The 20,878-nt window shown below is 41.9% G+C and overlaps 3 protein-coding genes and 1 long non-coding RNA gene across 5 annotated transcripts; 2 read left to right on the forward strand and 2 right to left on the reverse strand.

The window, feature by feature from the left end:
- Positions 1–605: 605 nt before the first annotated feature.
- Positions 606–2,131, reverse strand: LOC129603346 (uncharacterized). Its single transcript, XR_008693128.1, has 3 exons — positions 1,769–2,131; positions 1,026–1,198; positions 606–708 (listed from the first exon to the last, which is right to left on the reverse strand). It is a non-coding gene; the product is annotated as an uncharacterized LOC129603346 (long non-coding RNA).
- Positions 2,132–11,745: 9,614 nt separating this feature from the next.
- zgc:162816 (uncharacterized protein LOC571260 homolog) lies at positions 11,746–14,901 on the forward strand. Its single transcript, XM_029133017.3, has 10 exons — positions 11,746–11,895; positions 12,374–12,526; positions 12,627–12,756; positions 12,852–13,002; positions 13,078–13,258; positions 13,466–13,584; positions 13,667–13,793; positions 14,178–14,240; positions 14,317–14,422; positions 14,509–14,901. Exons 2-10 carry the CDS (start codon positions 12,381–12,383, stop codon positions 14,596–14,598), a joined length of 1,113 nt encoding a protein of 370 aa, XP_028988850.1. The 5' UTR covers positions 11,746–11,895; positions 12,374–12,380; the 3' UTR covers positions 14,599–14,901.
- Positions 14,902–15,334: 433 nt separating this feature from the next.
- On the forward strand, positions 15,335–19,031 carry orc2 (origin recognition complex, subunit 2). Of its 2 annotated transcripts, none has more exons than XM_029131235.3 (16): positions 15,335–15,479; positions 15,662–15,760; positions 15,843–15,998; positions 16,240–16,326; positions 16,460–16,549; positions 16,629–16,660; positions 16,765–16,822; positions 16,894–17,204; positions 17,292–17,401; positions 17,487–17,619; positions 17,747–17,843; positions 17,914–18,060; positions 18,209–18,380; positions 18,469–18,530; positions 18,606–18,724; positions 18,831–19,031. In XM_029131235.3, the coding sequence occupies exons 2-16, from the start codon at positions 15,691–15,693 to the stop codon at positions 18,912–18,914; spliced, it is 1,728 nt and encodes a 575-aa protein (XP_028987068.1). In that variant the 5' UTR covers positions 15,335–15,479; positions 15,662–15,690; the 3' UTR covers positions 18,915–19,031. The 2 variants fall into 2 exon arrangements, with proteins under 2 accessions (XP_028987068.1, XP_028987069.1); XM_029131236.3 differs by having other exon boundaries at positions 15,345–15,479; positions 15,689–15,760.
- Positions 19,032–19,124: 93 nt separating this feature from the next.
- On the reverse strand, positions 19,125–20,861 carry cfap410 (cilia and flagella associated protein 410). Its single transcript, XM_029131237.3, has 7 exons — positions 20,634–20,861; positions 20,502–20,520; positions 20,347–20,393; positions 20,014–20,243; positions 19,774–19,924; positions 19,591–19,690; positions 19,125–19,506 (listed from the first exon to the last, which is right to left on the reverse strand). Exons 1-7 carry the CDS (start codon positions 20,708–20,710, stop codon positions 19,342–19,344), a joined length of 789 nt encoding a protein of 262 aa, XP_028987070.1. The 5' UTR covers positions 20,711–20,861; the 3' UTR covers positions 19,125–19,341.
- Positions 20,862–20,878: the final 17 nt, after the last annotated feature.

Here is a 20,878-nt window from a genome sequence, read left to right on the forward strand (position 1 = left end):
AACACCCTCCCCTACAAGTACAAGACCCTGAGGAAGACTCCCTCCATCATGGAAATTTGCAGAGTGGATGAACAGTCAGAGATGTGTTTTGCCGTAATCAACCATCACCACCACCACCACCAATAAAAGAAACTGAATAAATGCAGTTTCCGGTGTGGGAAATTTTGTGTTTGTCATGAGATGCTGTGCCTCTGGCTGAGGGTTGTTCCTGGGGGGTCATCAAGCATTTGGTTATCAAATGGTGGGGGTTTCACGGTTGTGACCACGTGAACATTGTTAGAGAGTGTAAAAGGGGGTTTACTGCACTCATATATATCAAAGACCAGTCAACAGCTCATGTGGGGGTTTGTAACAGGATATAAATACAGGTCTTGTGTCCTCAGTCCTGCAGTGGGTACTTTGTACATAGTGAGATGTGCCTTACGTCTTAGATGTAATTGTGATCCACTCCGTGTCGACAAGAGAGTAAACTTTGAGATGGAGAGTAAACTTTGAGATGGTTCATCACACTGATGATCTCCGGTTGATTTCTTTATAAGAAGATTTCCACAACACCGGTAACTTAAGATACAGAAGATTTAGAGTTACAAGACATAAATCCTCATTACTCTTACAGAATTGAACTCTGGCATTTACTGAACATCACTGAACTGTGTGCATCTGTGCAGCAGAATGTGACGCACCCTCCTCCTGCTGTTCTTCCACACTCTGGGGCAGAGGGGAGATAATAAAGTCACTATACTTGGAGATCAAGTTACCTCCTTTAGGCTACGCAACACAAACATCAGAAATTATGTGATGTGTATAAAGTGTATTAATATTACACTTTATAATACTGCTTATCATATTTTTAAGCTTTATTTAATAGTATAATTACAACATCCTGGGCTTCTGTTGTGACAGAAAGATTCACATATTACCATCAGAATCTGTTAAGACTGTAAAGAACCCAACCCAGAGTCTAAGAAATGGATATATCAAAAGTAGACTAGGTAAAAAATCAAATATATAGGTAGGCCTCTTACATTTTACAAATGCACTTGTAACCTGGGGAGTGACTGGTTCTGATGAACTCCCTCCAGGAATTCCTTCAGCCCCTGCTTTCCAGTGTTCATGCTGAGGGCTATCTCTGCATGCGTCAGTGGTGGAGGAGCAGGTCCTCCACCAGTTGTTCTAGCCTCTGCCTACTTTCTGTTGGCTGAGTAGAAGTCAAAAGATTTAACTGTGTGAAAACATTACAGCAATGTTGAAAATGCTGCTGCACTGCTATACTCTGCATGCTATTTAGTTATTTAATATGTCAAACGTTGTAAAGTCAGGTAGTCTACACACATGATATGATGGTGCCTTACCTGTTTGAATTATGTTTTTATATTTCATTTTTAGCCACGTTCTTTTATGCCTGCAGGATTGCGCCTACATTAAAACTGAAATTAAATTCTTAGATTATTACGTGTTTGGGTAACTTTTAAAAACCTAATTAGATTAATGTAATAATTGCTCTCCATAAAACATATTGGATTATTGAATTATCATTACTTTACAAATCCCACATCAACCACAACAGGAATTTTAAAAATGCGTAGACATAACACTGCACTTTTAATTCATACAAACATCGGTATTTATGCAATTACTGAAGAAACTTCTTAGATTAGTGAACAATTACTTTACAAGTCCTTACTTTACGAGTGAAATATAACAACAATACTAAAATGATTTAGTATTTAGCTACGCTGAACACTGTATAATTAAAATGTAAACTTACGCATTGACTCGGGCAGCTATTTTCTTTCAAGCTAATTCTTTCTCTTTCACCGCTGCAGCCGTGTTGCTTTTTCTACCGAATATAGACTCGTAGTCGTTATATGCTTGACATATCATATCCATTTCCGGACGTCTTTTGTTGTGCTGTTGCCATGGTGACTCGTAATATCTTCACTCCATTGATCAGGGCTTTTTATAGTCTCGGTGCGCGCGCTTAACTCTGAGTCAGTCAACTCGGAGTTGCTTAAACCAACTCTTTTCAGCTGTTCTGAAACCGAAAACTCCAGGTTTGCAAACTCAGAGTAAATCAACTCAGAGTTTATTTTAAACTCAGAGTTTGTTAAACCTCCTTCTTGAAACGGGCCCCAGGACATAGAAGGCAGCGCTCAAAGGGCAGCCCTGCTTTGAACAGAGAGAATCCCCCCAAGAGGCCTGGGTAGAGTGAGGCATCAGGATGAATTTCCCCCACCAAGGAACATGGTATCCGAGGGAATCCCTACCGAGGGGTCAGGAATAAAGAAAATGGAGAAATTGGAATCGTTGGAATCCAAACAGGGGGCAAAGATATCTTACACTTCGAATGAAACCCCTCCTGTACAGCGGAGTCGGTCTCCCCCTGCCAGCAGGCGCTGGAGAAGATGTGGCGATGGTTCAGCTGGTCTGAGAGATCAGAGAATGATGCAGCTGCTCGGGGAGTTAGAGGAAGTAAAGGAAAAAGCGTAACAGTCCAGGATGAGAGAGCTACTGTAGGTCTGTGGGGCATCGAGGTCAAGTGGCAAGAGAAAGAGTGCAGCTGTGGTCCGAGTGAGTACCTTGGACAACAGAGGATCAGAGACGAAGGAAGTGAAGTTTTGAAAAAAAATGATCTATTGAGCAGAAGATAAAAAGCTAATAAAGAAGAATGAATTATAGTTGCTATGCTATGTGATATGTTAAAAACAGTTAACCCATAATCAATAAAGTTCATCAGTATGTTAATTCATATTTATGATTTTATAAACATAAAAAATATATTGATATTATGTTATTAATCTGATATGTAGGCCCTATTGCAAGAGTGGTTTATCAAGGTAAAAGTGAGGTTAAAGAGTTCAAGGGCAAAACTAGGAACATGCTTTGAGAAATCTGATGTGTAATAAAAAAAGTCTTGCAATCCTGCTCAAATAAGGAAAGGTGGAAAGAACAGAGAAGTTAAGAAGGGAAGTACCCTAGATTGTTGAGTCATTTAATTCATGAATTCAAGAATTCATGTCATGACTGTGCATGTCCTTTGTCTGATTAGACAAAAGATGTTGATCACGCTGTGAAAGTAACCAATGAGAGTATAGGATGATGTAAAGGGGCTGGTCAAGTAGGCACAAAATGTGTATAAAAACCCCATGTTTTGGCTGGTTGAGTAGAAAACTTTGTGGCTGGGGGACACTCTGGACAAAATTGAGAAACGAAAGAGGAACGAAGAAACCCTCGATAATGACACTGCCTGTGGGCAGCTGAGCATCTTCACCCGGATGAGATGAAGCATCATGGGGAGAATCACATTGTGAACATGAGCAAACTGGATGGAAGAAAATTAACAACTAACTCTCCCTTTAATTGGCCCTCAGGCTCAAACACCAAGCAATAAGGGGATTGAGTAAGGAAGTGAAGTTAACTGTGTTGATTAAAATCTTTAATCTTTGATTGATTTATCACTTGCTGTTTGCTTTTGCTTTTGCTGAATAAAGGACGGGTGGCACGGTGGCGCAGTGGGTAGCGATTCAATTCCCAGGAGGCGGACCGAGTGCCTTTCTGTGTGGGTATGTTACTTGAACAGAAACTATGACTATGACTATAATATATTTATTTCAAGGTCTGTTACTTCTTGTGTTAAGTTTAAACCACAATTTCTAGAACAATGATTTTTACCTTTCGCAGATCGGAGTTAAAAAAAAGGATGAATCTGCTTTTGTAAAAATTTGCATGTTTTTTTATGTACATTAGAAACACCTCCATATAAAACTGTAGTTTAACATTGTAGCCATTGTTTTTGAACTTGAAATATTTTCTTGACTGTAAAGTTGAATTAATAATACTCACATCTACAAAACGCAGTTGAAATATCAGTGCAGGCCCACAGGAAGGTGTTTTGATTAAGTGCAACCACATGACTGGATCCAAATAAATTTAAAAAAAAAGGGTTTTCCTTCTCCACTCTTGCGGTTTATTTAAGCTTGAGGTGCATTAAACCTTAATATATAGATACACGTAAACACTATTTTGTTCTAAGCATGTTCTTCACGGAATAATAATAAGAATAATTTTATGATGTAATATAGCGGTAAGTTTCAATGCCCTTGTTCATACCATTTATCACACTAGGAAGTAGCTCATAGGGGAGTGTGTAGCTCTTAAAAGAGCCTTTGGTGGTTATTGTTGGATCCAGTTTAACTTCCGAAGTCATCTCTTCAAGGCGTAGACCACGTCCATGGCGGTCACAGTCTTCCTCTTGGCGTGCTCAGTGTAAGTGACGGCGTCACGGATTACATTCTCCAGGAAAACCTTCAACACGCCGCGAGTCTCCTCATAGATGAGATCAGAAGAGCCACACACTCTGATCTTAAGGCTGATAGACCTGTTGACAGATGAGGCAAATCTATCTATCTGGTCTAAAACCTAATCTACACCTTCCACATCTACTGCAATGTGTTTTAATACGCAGAGTACAAGGTGGAAAGTTATGACTGTTGGGGAATAGTGTCACCTGTGTCACTTGTTTTACAGAAATGTGGTACGTCACTATAGTTGGAACACGAACATCGTGAGGCAGCCTTCCAGCATTCTTGTAAGCCCGAGGTCTTGTATTATACTTGTGCCTGTTTTTTGCTTTGTCAGTGCCTTTGCTGGAGACTGGATTCCTGTTTTGACCACTGCCTGTCCAATCATCCTGCTGCCTGCTGTTTTTCTGCTGCAAACTTTAAACACTCGACTTACCAAAGCCCTGTCTGTCACTTGCCGAGATAGAAACTGAAATTAGAAGGACAGTAGCACAACTTATTGGAAGTAAATGCAGGATCAAATGCTAAATTCACAGCTATGCTGTGGAGTCTTTACTATGGTTTACTACTTTTTATTGAGCGTGCTGGCTGTGAATGGTGACCCATTACCGCATGATGGTTGGGTAGGAGTAATGGTGAGCCTCTCAGACCACAGTGACACCAACCTCTCAGTACACCACACCCCAGGTGCCTTTTCTAGTAAGCAGTATGCCTTTAGATTGTCCCCTGATTGGGTTCAATGTGATCAAGCAGCTGATGTCAGGACCTAAGAATGATGCAGAGCTCATACAGTACCTGCATATTTTTCGACCATGATAAAGGACTAATAAAGGTCCTAAAAACGCTACAAAGCCACCAATGAGTTAAACTCAGGCCCACCAAATGTGACTTGTTCAGATGGGACCAGTGTAATGGTCCTGTCGCCTGTTTTCACCTGTTGGGAAATCTGAATTGTGGGGAAAAAGGTGTTTGGGCGGCACGGCTGCCATCAGGCCTAAACCAGACTCCATGGCTACAGGTGGAACCATGCGTCAGCCAGAGTCTGCGTTCCTGTGAGGTAGAAAATGTTTAAAGCACAGGGAGATGAGGAAGGAAAGGATAGAGAGAGTTGGAGAGGGAACAAGAGGAAACGAGGATCAGGAGAGGGAGGGGTTGTTGGGCAGCGACCTTCGCAGCAGCGTCTGCAGCTGCATGTCGGCAGAAACAAAGTCGTCACTGATGTTGGACAGTTACAAACAGCATTAGCTGTAGGCAGCAGGACAGCGTCCAGCAAAGCAGAACCTTATCATGATGTAAGATAGGTTTGCAATCAGACTTCAAAGCTTCCCATGCTTCCAAGGAGAACCAACGTGTGACAAGCATCTGTGGAGTCTGTAGATGGTAACAGTCTCTCCTTCTGCTAGTTTACTAGCTTCAGTCAATACGATCAACTCTGCAGCCTGAGCAGAGCAGTGTCTTTGCAAAGCGCCAGACTTCACGACGGACTCTTGATAGTAATTTTCAGCATGTTGAGCAAGGTGGTGTTGTATCTAAGCCATCTGGCTGTAGAAAGATGTGATCTATTCCAAAAGAATCAAAGACAGTATGAGGACAAAAGAACAGAAGTCGTACAACCTGATTTCTCATCCACTGTTTGAGTGAAAGGTCGCGTAGGGTCAGATCAGGAAGACCCAAGGTAGGAGCCGACTGAAGAGCAAGCTTGAGGTCAGTGAACGTTGTTCAGCCTCAGACGTCCACGTGAGACAAGAAGTGGACGATGAAGACGTCTGCATCAGAACCCTGAGTGGGGCCTCAAAGACATTTAAGTTAGGAACGAAAGTCCTACAATAAGAACAAAAACCTAGAAAAGACATCAGCTGTTTATACGTGCACGGTTTAGGCAGGTTTCAAATTGCTTCAAATCTGTTGGGTGAGATGGATTTGCCATCAGCTGTAATTACAATGACCCAGAAAATAACCTTTGTCTGAACAAAGTGTAATTTAGACAGGCTCTCTTTGTGGCCTGTAGCATCCAATGTTTCAGTAGCTTAGTGGTGTCTGCAGTAACACCATCTATGGCTTCCTTTAAGAGGGTGTTGTTGTTCACATGGTCTGTGGTCAGATTTAGGTGTGATGACCACTGGTTCACATCCTCTGATTGAACCTACATCATGTCTGTGTGTGAGCCACAGGGAAACAGGGCTTCCTGTAAGGCTGAGTGTTGGCTCAGAGCGTCCTCTGAAAAATAAAAATAAAAACAAAAGCATGTAATGTGGGTAAATACGTCACATGGGGTCAGAAGTCGTTCACCAGTCTCCACCCCGTTGACATCTGATCACGAAAGGACCCACGTCCTGCATCTGTCTCCATCATGTTTTCACAGAGGGACGTGTGGAACTGTAGAATAAAAATCAAAAATCTTTTTGTTCGTTAGGAAAAGAAATCGCAAGCGCAGACCTGTGTTCATCCCAAAAGAGGGAAGTTGAGGCCAGTTTGTCAGTGTGTGTGTGTGAAATCATAAACAAGCTGTGATGCAGCCTGTGTGAGGGCCTCAGTTACAGCCCCCCCTCAGCAGCCAATGATAAGAGCACAGCTGAGCTGAAGTTAACACCAACAAAAGAGGGATTATTTAGAATGTCTGTAGATGTAACCTGCACTCCGTCTGGAGTGGAAATCAATCAAATATCTAAACTACATGAGATCTCTTCCTAAAAATTTAACTGGGCACAAGTTTGAAAGCAAAGATGAATGTTAAGGTGTCTTGCTGTCAGATGTTGCACAAGACAGTGAAAGAATTAGTTTTTCTTTAATAGTCTGGTACGTACAGTAATTATTATTACTTCTCTCTAATAGTCGTCTTCCCTTTAATAGTCATTAATAGTCTGTTTCAGTCAGTCTCAGTCTTCCTATAGTCTGTTTTTTTGTTTCTTTTTCTACCGTCTGTTTTGTTTTCTCTATAGTCTGTTTTGTTTCCTATAGTCTTCTAGTCTGGCCAGACAAACCTATATTGTGCACAAACCCTTTTAGAAACATAGAGGATTTTATTACTGAATTTGTTGCAAGTTAAAATAGTTTGAACCCATCAGACTGTAAAGTCATGCAGCAATTGTCATTTAGCTGTTTGTCATCATTTTAAAATCACTCTGTGGGATTTTTTTAAGCAAAAAGCGATTCTTCATTGCGAGCAGATAAGCATGAACATGAATTTGAGCGTGTATCAGCTGTAAGCGTGTTTCTTCATTGCGTGTATGAATGTGTGTGTGTTTTTGCGGTACCGTCTTGTACATCACGTGAAAAGGAACCGTCACCTTCCTCCTTCCCCAACCATCAGTCTGATGTGAGCGCCAGCGGGTGAAGCCTTTCAATGGGACAGTTGTTCCTCGATGACAGACCTTTCCTGGATGCTTGGATGCAGCTCTATTGGGCCGATCACGTCTGAAGCCTCTCCTGTTGTTTCAACCAGTGTCTGTGTCAGAGCACGTTTTCCCTGCTGTTGCTCTGTCCTTGTTTTCCTTTGCTGATTGTCATAAGCAGGTGTCTGTGTCAGACACACATGCTTGTAGTAGCTGGTTCATCTGATGAGCCCAGAACGTGATGGCTGCAGACGTTGTGGGAGTCGCTGAGGCGTCCATGCTGTGGTCTGTGTCCTCCAGCTGCTGTGGTGTCAGAGCTTCCACCCTGTTCTGGTTGTTGGTCGGCGCTTCTTGTCCTTCGGTTCTTCTGCTGATGGTGGGAAAGGAGTCCAGATCCGGATTTACCCTCATCGCGCTCGGTTCTGCATTAGAATAGAGAGCAGAAACAATGGGAGCATTTGCTCTTGACATGACGTGTGTGTGTGGTGTATGTGTGTCTGTGGCAGAGTGCAAACAATTCTTCCCCAGAGTTGTTATCTCCTTTCTTTCCGTTACTTTCATCTTTTGTTTCTTTTAGGGCTTTAGTTTTGATAGTTTTGCTTTTTCAAGTATTTTCTTTTGTCTCAATTTTTTCTTTTAAGGTGCATATGTCCTTACACAAAGCGATTCTCCTTTTGAACCCATAACCAGTTTCCCACTCATGGAAACATGAAACGCACTAATAACCATATTTACTTTTTACTTTTATAATTACTTTTAATTTTGTAATGCTGCAGTCTGGTGGTGGAGACTTAGATCGCCCCGAACCCATCTTTCAGAGTCCCGGCGGTTTCCTGCCTTAGATTTTTATGTGTTCCGGCCGGAACCTTTTTTCGAAATTTCTCTTCCACGGACGTCTCCGTAGAAAGGGAACCGCTCAGATCAGCGACAGGGTTCTCGGAAGTGGTCCCTCACCGTCAGGCCCCTCTAAGACCCGGGTCCCTCGTATCTCAAAAACACTTCCGCCTGCAAACGCGCTCCGTATTTCAGAAGCCGTCTTTTATTTCCTTGTCCACACCCTTTGGACTGCGCTCAGATCTGCACACTGGTCTGTATCCTCAGTACAGACAAAACAAGCTCGGTCCCACGAGCCAACCCTTAGCAACCACCGTCTCGACCACCAGGGCAGACTTTGACCTAATTAATTTTTACCCGAATATTAAATTTTTTAATTTAAAAAAATTGTTTGGTCCTAATTATTATATTTTAGATGTTTTCAGCCACATAGTCGTTTTAGAAATATTATTATCTCTTTTCCTAGTTATATTTTCTTTTTGTTTTTTCCCAAATTAAAAGGAATCTCTCTCACCGAGCCGAGCCAAATTAGGATTTGAGTTTGAATCTGAGTTTGTGGATCTCGTCAGAGGCGATTCAGACGGGTGAGCAGTCCTCCCAGCTCTGAATGTCTGTAGAGGTTTGGAGGCTGAGCGACCCTAGTCCTCAGGACTATCGTCCCTGGTCACACCGTCCAGACGACCTGCCGCGGGATCCTGCCGACAACGCCAATTTCTGTGGTGGAAATTTTCCATAAAGAAGTAGATGAGAGAGAGTTGTCCTTTTGTGCGATTTATTGAAATAATAAAGAAAATAAAAATAATGGGGAAAGCAAATAAAAAGCATGGATGTTGATCGTGCACATCAACAAACCAAAAACCAGCTGGGGAGATCAGTGCACACACCACGAAGGTGTGATGCAAAGAGCCCACGATCCTCAAGTTGCTTCTGCCTTTTAGCTTCGACGCAAAGCGACGCAACCTCCTGCCAGGTTTGTGTGACAAGGTTAAACCTGTAAACGGTGTTCAACTGCTCCACCATCTGATACCACCCCCCCACACGCTAGACGCCATGTTGTTCATCACGTTGAGCCACCAGCCAGCTCGAACGTCACAGGCCTCCATGCTGTTGATTGGACTGCAGTCTCTCTATGACGTGAGGCAGATGGGAATGGGCTAGGTGGTTTTATGTACCCTCCCTGCAGGAGCAGTTTGAGAGGTGGAGGACTGATGGCACACAGCATTGTTCTTAACCAGCTCATTGGACATCTCGTTGTTAATGATGTACTCCTCACTTTTTAGTGCCAGTTGAACCTACGCAGAGACAACAGAACATGTGTACTTGCTAATTTTGACTTTTTCAGTTGAAACCTCTGACTTCTCAGGTTTTGTTTAAGTCAACTCCACTGCAGCGAGTGTACATACATACACACATAAATATTATTGTAACTGCTTTTTCTGTTAATGGTGGTGGGCAGGTGCCGGGGCCAAAGGTAGCTGTCATTGCTGTCTATTTACATACATGAATAGATAATACATAAATAACAGAGAGCTAATCAAATGAGAAATGATTTAATACATACATACTCAACATACTCATACTAATTCGTGTGTGTAGGCCCATGCTAGGGACTCTGTGGTAGCCTCTGTCATCCACTACTACATGGTCTGTTGAGGTGCAGGCCGCACAGACTAGGACAAAAAAAGACTCAACAAGCTGGTGAGAAAGGCTGTCCACTCAACTCTATGGAGGAGGTGGGTGAGAGGAGGATGTTGGCCAAGCTGACCTCCATCATGGACAATTCCTCTCATCCACTTCATCATACAGTGGAGGCTCTAGGCAGCTCCTACAGTGTCATAGTGATCCTCCCACAGTGTAGGAAGAAGCAGTATCGCAGATCCTTAATACCCACCTAGACACTTTAGGTACTGTACTATGTTGTGTGAGCTGTTAGATCTGTTACATGTTTTTTTTTTAATTCTGCACAAAACAAGTGCTATAAGTATCTAAGTATCTATAGTGATTATATTAAAGTTTATACAGATGCATCAAGTACAATAGGTGGCTGTAATGGGAAAAATTGTGCCTTTGTGCTTTTCCTTATCCAACACAGTCACCATGTGCTGGTTAGGTGCAACACTGAACATTCTTACACAAACAACTAATCTCTTGTGCCCTGTCGTACATCAAGTCTAAACATCTGGTGTTCTATTTGACTGGCTAATAGTTTATGATATATGTTTGTCATTTACACCCGGACTCTGGCTCCATCCTATCTGACTCCCTACCAGACCCAAGGCTGTTAAAGCGAATGCATCTTGTCTTGGAAGCTTGGTGTTCCTTCCTTTGGATAACAAGACATGATGATGCAGAAGTTAGAATTTAAACATTGTCACTCACGGTGAGATAAGGTGGCACAAACAATTTTATTGGTCCAGAGAGACATTCCACCACAGCCAGAGAAAGGGGTTAAAAGACAACTTGAGGATCGTGTGCTCTTTGCATCACACCTTCGTGGTGTGTGCACTGCTGGTTTTTGGTTTGTTGATGTGCACGATCAACATCCATGTTTTTGATTTGCTTTCCCCATTTTTTTTTATAATAAATCAAACAAAAGACAACTCTCTCATCTGCCTCTTTATGGGAAATTTCCACCACAGTGGCAAAGTAAGAACTAAATTATATGACATATAAAAAAATTAACAACAACTTTTGTGTTTATACAGGAGAAATAGTAGCAATATTGTTTGCATTATATTGGATCGAGGACATCAAACTTTCAAAGCATTAATAGCATCGGACTCCAGTAAGAATCAAAAATATTGCATCATGTATGAGGCAAGACATAGTTGTAGAGGCAGGTAGACAGGATAGTTAGGTATTGTGGAAATAGAACCAGTGATAACATTTGGGGCAGAATGACATTTGGGCACATGAGACTCAGTAGCAAAAAGTGATGGTTAAACAACATGATACAGGGCAGGGTGAGTGTGGTGAGGGTGAAACATTACAGGATGTGGTATTATCTCTTATGCAGAAAACTAACATAGAGTTAATAATAAGATGTATTGAGGCTAGGGATAGGGGATGTCAGAAGAAAAGATTTTTTTTTGTTTTCTTGGGGAGACAGGATTAAAGTGGAGAATACAGTTTTTTGTTGTTGTTTATTTCTCTGTCGGAAAAAGTATATAGCAATTCCAAAGGCACGCTTAGTGGGAGGCGGTAGTGCGCAAATTCTAGACTGCAAGCTGCCATTAAAACAAAGAAGAAGAAGCTTTTCGGGCTGGTGTAAATGCGTTTTTATTGGTCGCGTACGGCGTCAATCAAAGCAAAGAGCAAAACTTGGTGCGCTGGCCGGATCTTGTGCAGAGGTTTGGCCAATCAGGAACACCGTAAGGAACTCAGTTACACGACCTAAACTTGCTTCTTTGACGAGAATCACGCAAAATGTAAGTCATGTTTGAAATTGGTAATTGTCTTCATACAGAATTTGTATTAAACTGCTAATGTGCTAATGGTGTGCCATTAACCGTCAATCCAACACGTCTAAATTGATTTCCGCTTTATTTATACACGCAGATACAGTAAATCAATGCCGTTTTTTAACTTTATCTTAATCAGTTTGCATTTTCGCTCCTTGATGGACATTAGAAATTAATGTAATGCAAATGGCAAAAGACTGAGGTAAAAACGTCTTGTTCAAAGTTCAAAGGTCTTTACATTACATAACTCGAAAAAAGTACTTTCTTACTTACTGTTCGGTTATTTGCGTGTGTTTGATTTTACCTCTGTTTGAATGTCACAAATAATTAAGTGATGCACACGTTCTGTGTGTGTGTGTGTGTGTGTGTGTGTGTGTGTGTGTGTGTGTGTGTGTGTGTGTGTGTGTGTGTGTGTGCGTGTGCGTGCGTGCGGGCGCGCAAGCAGTGTTGTCATGGAAGGAGACCCCCTGTCAGCTCTATGCACCCCCGCTCTTGTCGTGGATGTGGACAAAGTGAAGAGAAATGCCAACAGGATGATTGAACGCTTTGAGAAACTAGGAGTCCAGCTTCGCCCACACATGAAGACCCATAAAACCCTGTATGTGCACACGCAGCATAATACATATAATAGCAATCATGGAAATCAACTATGTTTATAGAAGACCTTACTTTCTGCATTTCTGTGTCTGTGACTCTAGTGAGTGTGCTGACATAATGACGGGCGGATCACGAAGGAGCATTGTGGTTTCCACTCTGGCAGAGGCCAGTTTTTATGCTGACCATGGATTTGATGACATCCTCTATGCTTACTCCCTTCCTTTTGATAAGGTTCTCTTAACTTGCACAATCAAAGTCGTTTTAATACGTGCATAAAACTGCAAATATCCAGAACACTAACTCATGGTTTTTGTGTGTGTGTTTAGATAGAGCGTTGTGCTGCCCTTTCAGAAAGGCTGGAGCTCTTCCAGGTTTTATTGGATCACCCCGATGCACTGGAGCAGCTCAAAAGTAGGCCACTGAGAGACGGTCGACTGTGGCACGTCTGGTTAAAACTTGACTGTGGCAATGGCAGAGGTGATCAAACTAGGACACCACAAATCAGGATCTTTTGTGCACCTGCTTATTGTGTATATGTGCTCTTTGTCATAGCTGGCATCCTGCATTCACAACCAGAGGCGCTCAGATTGGCTCAAGCTATCGAAGGGGCAGAGGGTGTGCAGCTGACAGGAGTGTACGCTCACTGTGGGAATACCTATAGCTGCAAAGGAGTGGAGCAAATTCAGACTGTCGCTCAGGAAACCACCAACTTGATTCTGCAATTCATGGAGAAGTAAGTCAAACACAACCACACAACAAATCATGTTGTTTTACAAAAATGATTGTAGAAGGAAGGAAAGTGAAGCTAATTTAAAACCTACTTTAAACAGAGTAATACCTTAAAACAACATATTCTTCTTATAACTTGTTGATGTTTAATTAAATGTTTTATTAATATGACCTTTCATGGTTTGAACTGTTTTGGTGCATTTTTCATCAGACTCAAGTCTGTTGGGATCACCTGTAAATCCAGCATTGGCTCCACTCCTTCCTGTAGCCAACCAGTCAAAGACATGGCGCAGCTGAGCGAGGTGCATCCTGGAAATTACGTCTTTTATGGTGCGTGAGTGAATGTAGATGTAATTGTTACTGCACATTTAATGTAAATGTCTTTCTAAGAGCTGTGTTTCGGTGTGTTTAGATGTGCAGCAGTCGCTGATTGGTTCATGCAGCTTGGAGGATGTGGCCGTCCGGGTTCTGACCAGAGTGATTGGTCACTGTCCACACAGGAACCAACTCCTGATTGACTGCGGGTGGACTGGACTCAGGTATCTTTTTTACACTAGTTGTTTAGTAGTATTTATAGCAACTGGAGCTTATTGCTCAGAACTTATCTTACCTTTCTTTTTTCAAACTTTGTAATATACAATTTAAAGAACTGGTTCACAATTTATTAGTGTTAAAATTCCTTCTGTGTATTTATCTATTAAGTGGCTGTTGCTGTAATAAAAGAGCAGTACAAATATTCAGATTAACGTTTCCCAAACCCACAGGGACACAGGGAGCATCATGTTATTTTTTTAACGTCAGCAAACCAAACAGGATTCAGTGTTCATAGGAGCAATGACTAAAAATTAATGACTTTAATGAAAATTATGAATTTACCTTTGCCAAAATAAAACATTTGACATGCTATTGCTTTCTCTTTTTAGTCTGGATGGAGCTGGAAAACTTCCCACTGGATATGCTGTGATTGAAGGGCATCCAGACCTCAAGTAATCACTTCCCATCTGCAATCATTGTATGTAATGTATATGTGACTGAAGTTTGTATACAATCTCTTCTCTTCAGGTTAACCTCTATGACCCAGGAGCATGGGAGAGTGGAGCCCATCTTAGGATCACTGGACCACAGCAAATTTCCGCTGGGCACTCTGCTCACATTGATTCCCTATCACGTTAGTGTTGATTCATGTGTTTTTGATCATTCGTTTTTATTATGTTACCCTCCTCCTTATCTTGCTGTCTGTGGTCACTTCTGCAGTCTTGTGCAACAGCGATGATGCATCCTGTTTACCATGTGCACTCAAAAGGCCGACTGGTGGGAAAGTGGATTCCAACTCGGGGATGGTGAACTGTTGTCTTTGATCCTGACTTCTGGGTCATGTGATGGTGCTACTCAAGTCACCTGTAGTCACAAGTAGGGAAGACTGTGGCTACAGAATGTTTAGTCTACATTTCATCTCTGTCGCTGTGGCAACAGGAGCAAATCAATAGTAAAGTTTCATTCCAATTGTATAGTGCAGCTGTATTACATCTAAATTAAATAACAGATAATACTTATACTACTACAGTATAAATTCAGTAATCAAAAAGCACACTTATCAATGTTATACAATAGTGTACCTGCATGAATGAAAATAAATGAATAAGACAGTCTCGTCATCACTTTCTGAATGTTATACTACTGGGTGGGGACATGTATCAACATGTGAATCTGTGGCAAAGACAACAATTACTGACAGTTAACTTAAGGAATTTACACATATTCTGCATGATCTTTACATATACAATACTTTTTAATAACACATTAGTATTTTCAATATTTTGTTCACTCTTAGCATTTTGCATAAATTACGTACATATTCATAAAGCTTTATATAAAAAGCGTTTACACCACTTTTTGCTCTTGAAAGCATCTTAATACGCTACAAAAATTGATCGATCGATTTTGTATTGTTATTTTTTAATAATAATAATTGTATTTGGTTAAGGTATCTTAAATTTTAAGTTAGAATAGATTTCGAACTATTTTAGGTAGCGAGCTGAATTGCAAACAGCATTGTGGGAAATGAAGTCTTCCGGTATGCAAGCGTTCTTATTGGCTGGCGACTGACCTTTCACTTATCACGTGGTTTAAAAGCTTCAGTAGGATGGCGCCTAAAGTTGTCATGTTCCCACACGGCATACCTCTAACTCATGTCTGTTATCCTTAGGTCTTAACGTCGCCAACAAGTAAGTTACTTTAGTTCAGATAAATAGTTTTACGGATCCACTTTGCGTGCAGTGTGTGTTAATAGTGTAGCCTCTGTCCACACTGCTTCTACGCTTGTAGTGTATGGGCTTTGACACGTAGCTCTAATGTGGGCTCTATACATTCAACAACACACATAAACACGTTATATCCCGTATTACAGGCCACTGTCGCTATTGTTTTCCATCAGTCATGAGTGTGCTGGAGGTGAAGTTCATTGGCGATGGAGATGTTCTGGAGCACATCGTGGACAAACAGCAAGGTATGGTCTGTGAAGCTGAAGCTGTGCTGCTGATGAACGTTTGCTTTACACCGGGTGTAACTTCTCAGTGTGACTTTAAAAGGTGCGCAGTGCAACAGTGGGCCAGCTCAGAGGATAGTAACGTTCAAGAGCCCGGCTGGGCGACATGCCAGGGAGGATGCAGAGCATGACGGGGATGGAAATGGAGTCTTTGATGAGCAGAATTACATCCAGGCGTTAGGAACAGACAATACAGAAGGTGAGCAAGGCATCGGTAACTGTCAGCAGATTCATTTGCAGCACACGTGTTTTTTCAGGCAGGAAAAATACAGCATAGTCATATTTTAAACGAATTGCATCTTCTATATTTGGCTTGTTTTTCAGACCATATCAAAATAGGTCTGTAGGTAAATTAACACACCTATCAGTTACTTCTGGACAGATACAGATCATTAAAAGATTCTTTTATTCTAAGTAGTCTGGTTTTCCTTGTTTTACAGAAGAGGAGGAGGGCCTGTCCAGAGTGGCTGGATCCTCTATTTTCACTTTTCAGAAAGCCAGACGTGGCCACAGCATGGCTCAGACTGGTGAGAGCATTCACTGTCACTGGCCAGTACACCAGGACTTCCTCCTATTGTAGCAAGACCTCACTAATAATTTAACATTAATTGTTGCACTGTGCTATTTTAACTTTGTTTTTGTCTTTTTTCATATATTAAGCGAATGAGTTGGCACGGACACCTGGAAAAAGTGTCACTTTCAATACTGTCCCAAGTGTTGAACCATCCACTCCCACCAGAACAGGCCGCAGTAAGTCCTCACACCAACGTTTAACTTGTTTCCTTACGTTCATACCCTCAAGGATTGCTTTTTTTTCCTCTTTACTTAGGCCACAGAGGTGAAAGTAGGACTCCTCAGAGGGTGAGTCCGCACTACACAGTTATACCTTCTTTTGTGTATTTACATCCATTAACCTGTCATTGTAGTTATTGGTACTATGTGTGTCCTTTTTTTTTCAATGACAGAACAAAAAGGTTCAGTTTGTCTCTACAACACCACACCGGCTCAGGAAAAGAATAACAAGTGAGCTTCACTTACAAATCAATCAAATCAAATTCAACTATATCTGTGGTTTAACACTGGGTTGATTTCAGCTCCAAGCCTCCGGTCCGACAGCGACAGTGAACTGTCACCCTCAGACTCTGGGGAAGATGAGGAGGAACATGGGACGGAAGAGGAGCAAGCAATGAAGAAAGAAGACAAGGAGAACACAAAGGCTCCAAGAACACCTAGTAAGGGTTTATCTGCAGCTCTCTACAAGACCCCTGCCAAGAAGAGCAAGAGCACTTCTGAACCCCTCAACCAGCCCAGCATGGTTGAGGAGTATTTCGAGGCTCATGGCAGTTCAAAAGTCCTGACATCAGATCGCACCCTTGAGCGTTTACACACCCCTAAACTAGACAGGGTGAGTACTTGACAACCAGTTCTTTATATGTATCATATAAACCCCTGATGCCCAGAAGTAAAGTTTACTCATGTTTTGTATTTGCAGGAGACACTGGTCCGGCTTTTGGAAGGAAAGCCATCCAGCTTCTCAAAAGAGATTCAGCAGCTGCACAGCAAACACAGAAAGCACTTCAGCAAATGGATGTTACAGTTACAGTGAGTATGGGTTGCTTTTTCTTCATACATTTTTTTTTTCTCTTAAAATTGAAGCCAAACCTGAAGTGTCTGTGTGTTTACATAGGCTGGGCTTCAGTGTGCTGGTCTATGGGTTGGGTAGCAAAAAAGGTCTCCTAGAGGACTTTCGTGTGTCTTACCTCTCTGAAGCAATCCACCTGGTCATAAATGGATTCTTCCCTTCCATTACTCTTAAATCGGTCAGTACAGACAAGCTTTATCATTTTTAAAACCCTATTACTTTGCCATCTTATTTTAAATAAGGAAGAACACTGTTTAAGTTAAATTTGCACAATTGGCTGCTTTCTATGTATATTTTCATTGTAGATCTTAAATGCGCTGACATGTGAGGTTTTGGAGCACCAGGGGAGCTTCCGAACGCCCTCAGACCAGATCCAGTTCATCGCCCAGACCCTTAAAGACAGTGAGTGTGTCTGTGAATTGTTTCTCTCTCGCTCTCTCTCTCAGTATTTACAATAAACGTGCATTCACAGGTCCTGATCTTCATGTGTACTTGCTCATCCACAACATTGATGGACCAATGCTGCGAGGAGAGAAGACTCAGAGTGCTCTGGGGCAGCTTGCATCGATCCCCAACCTGCACTTAGTGGCTTCTTTAGACCACATCAATGCTCCCTTGGGTACGTGTTTGTGAGCATTAATTTTTAGTTTAATTTTATTTTTCATTTTTAGCTCTCTTTTAGATCTCTCATTTACTTTTTCTAAATGACATTGCTGTCCCTGCATTAATGACCTGTAAAGCTAACTTTGTACCTATTTTTTCCCAAGTGTGGGACCAGTTTAAGCAGAGCCAGTTTAACTGGTTGTGGTGGGAGTGTGTGACGTTCCAGCACTATGCTGAGGAGACTTCCTATGAGAACTCTCTTCTGGTACAGCAGACTGGTGCTCTCGCCCTGTCATCCCTGACGCACGTACTTCGCAGCTTGACACCAAATGCAAGGTACCACCTGATCTAATATGATCTACTCGTCTGCTGAATGTCTCATTATTTACATGGGTTTTTGATTGCTGTTTATTTCTCTTTGCAGAGGAATTTTCAAACTACTAGTGAAGTTTCAGCTGGAAAACAAGGACAATCATTCATATACAGGTGTGAAGACACTTAGAACTTGTTAACTGATGTGTAAACCTGTTGCTGTAAGTTTGTGCTGTTTTGTGTGTGTAGGTTTGTCCTTCCAGGATTTCTACCAGCGCTGTCGAGAGGCATTCTTGGTCAACTCTGACTTGACACTAAGGACACAGCTGACTGAGTTCAGAGACCACAAGCTGATACGGACACGCAAGGTACAGTTCTGTTCTATAATTTTAGGCAATCTCAACTCTTATTCAGTGCCATAATTCTAATATCACTAGGTGCATCTGCCTTGTGTTTATTCCCATAATTCTCCAGGGTGCAGACGGGGTGGAGTACCTGCTCGTTGCTGTGGATGCAAGCACGTTGATAGATTTCCTGGAGAATGAGGAGGGTGACTGAGCAGAGGAGGCCTCATAAGATAAAGTCTGGTGGAAATTAGGAATTGAAGTGTGATGAATATAATATCATCATCATCTTGCGGACACTGTACAGATTAAATAAATCTCTTGAATGTTTTGATGTCCCTACATGCTCCTTTTTTATAGCATTGTGCCGTTTACACTGTTTGCCTGTAAACATGTTGAGTGGATAAGTGTAATGAGAGCCGAGTTCATGTTTATTTTCTTTATTACAGAAATATTAGGATTATAATATAAGGATGAGCTATTTATTTAGCAGCTATTTATTACAATCAAAAACTGGATCACAAAGAAGAATTAATGAAAATTATGTCATGCATTTTGCAGTCAGATAGTTCCCAAATGAAAAAAGGAACTAGTTTTTAGAAATAAGGGAGATGTTGGGTCCTTGCATGTGGTGAAATTCTTCAGTGTTGGATGTCGGCCATTTTCTGTGTCTGCAGTGAATTGTTCAGCGTGTCTGAGTGCAGTGTGTATGTCTGGAGTCTGTTCTGCGTAGCTGTGTGCACAATGTTAAGCTCCTCTTCGTCCAAGTCCTTTAGCAGCAGCAACACCGCATCAAGTGTGTGTCCCTGAAAACACAAAGCTACATCATTATCGCCTGGTGAACACGTTTTGTTTCTTTTAGCAGAACGAAGTCTGACATAAGAGGCTACCTTTCTCATAAAAGGTCTGGTTTCTCTAGTTGACGGGGAAGAAATAGAAGGGAACTTGTCTCTGGATAGGGGCTTCATCCCCAGCTCTTGCCTTATTTTACTGAAAAATTAGATGGTAAATAAAATTATTTTCAACCCAGCAGAATTTCTGTGAGAGGTGGCTGTGTTATCTTTGAAGCTTACTTGGTTTCCACCATGTTGTAGTTGAGCGGGTCAGTCTCTGTCTCTACATCTGCCAGTCCATTGGTGGAAAGCTGACTTTGAACGCTGCCTGGTGGGGTTGTGACCTCTTCACCCTCCATGAGAGCTAGCGCAATCTCCTCTTCTGTCACCACTACACACATGAAATATGTCTTGGGGTATTTTAAGGTTCCAAAAGATCTTCAGAGAAACCTGACGTATGCTTGTTGTGTGCACTCTCACCCTGGTTGTCCAGCTTCTGAAGGTGAGGCAAGCATCGCAGAACGGTGAGTCGATACTGGCTTGGATCACTTCCACAACAGGGGTTTTCTGCCAGCCAGAGCACTCTGAGGCGTGTGAGAGGACGCAGATGAAAGAGCTCAGACAGTGAGGGAATCAGGTTCCTCCTCAGGTAGAGCTCACAAAGAGACAGGCAGGCAGCCAGTGGGGCCAGGGACGAGATATTGTTGACACTACGTGGAGAGAAAGAACAGCAAGTAAAAACCAGGATTCATTTTTTCATCCCAGAGGCTCAGGTCAAGTGTAACAGGGTGCTAAAGCTGTGACAAAACCAACCTCAATGTGAGAACCTTAATGTTGGTCATTTGAGAGAAGATGGATATCTGAAAAGACAGATATGAAGAAAATTCACATTCACAACATTTACACAATGAAAAAAATCGATTTAAATATTATTGGCGGATTCGTTCTCAGAACGAATTATTACTCACATCCGATATGTTGCATCCCCTGCAAAACAAAAAAAAATAGATATACGAGATAAACGAGCGGCACCAACCTTTAGAATCTGACTGACAACAAACAGCGACATTGGTGCTCAGCAAAAATGGACCAGCACTTACCAGCAGTTCAGTTTCTTTACGCTGTCCAGGTCGGAGGCCTTTGCCTTAGCGAGAACCAGTTTCCGCGTCAGCTTCATAGCATATCACTATCACTAGCTCATCGACTAGAAACGATATGTTTTTAATGCGCTACATCTTCACCAACAGCCGCATTTTGACAAGCTGAGTGGACAAACATTTTCAACTCGGATGTGTGCGTCCTCCAAACAAATACGTAAGCGCGTATCAGCTGAAGCGTCCTTAGT

This window comes from Betta splendens, chromosome 17 (assembly GCF_900634795.4).
Source record: "Betta splendens chromosome 17, fBetSpl5.4, whole genome shotgun sequence".
Taxonomy (NCBI): domain Eukaryota; kingdom Metazoa; phylum Chordata; class Actinopteri; order Anabantiformes; family Osphronemidae; genus Betta; species Betta splendens.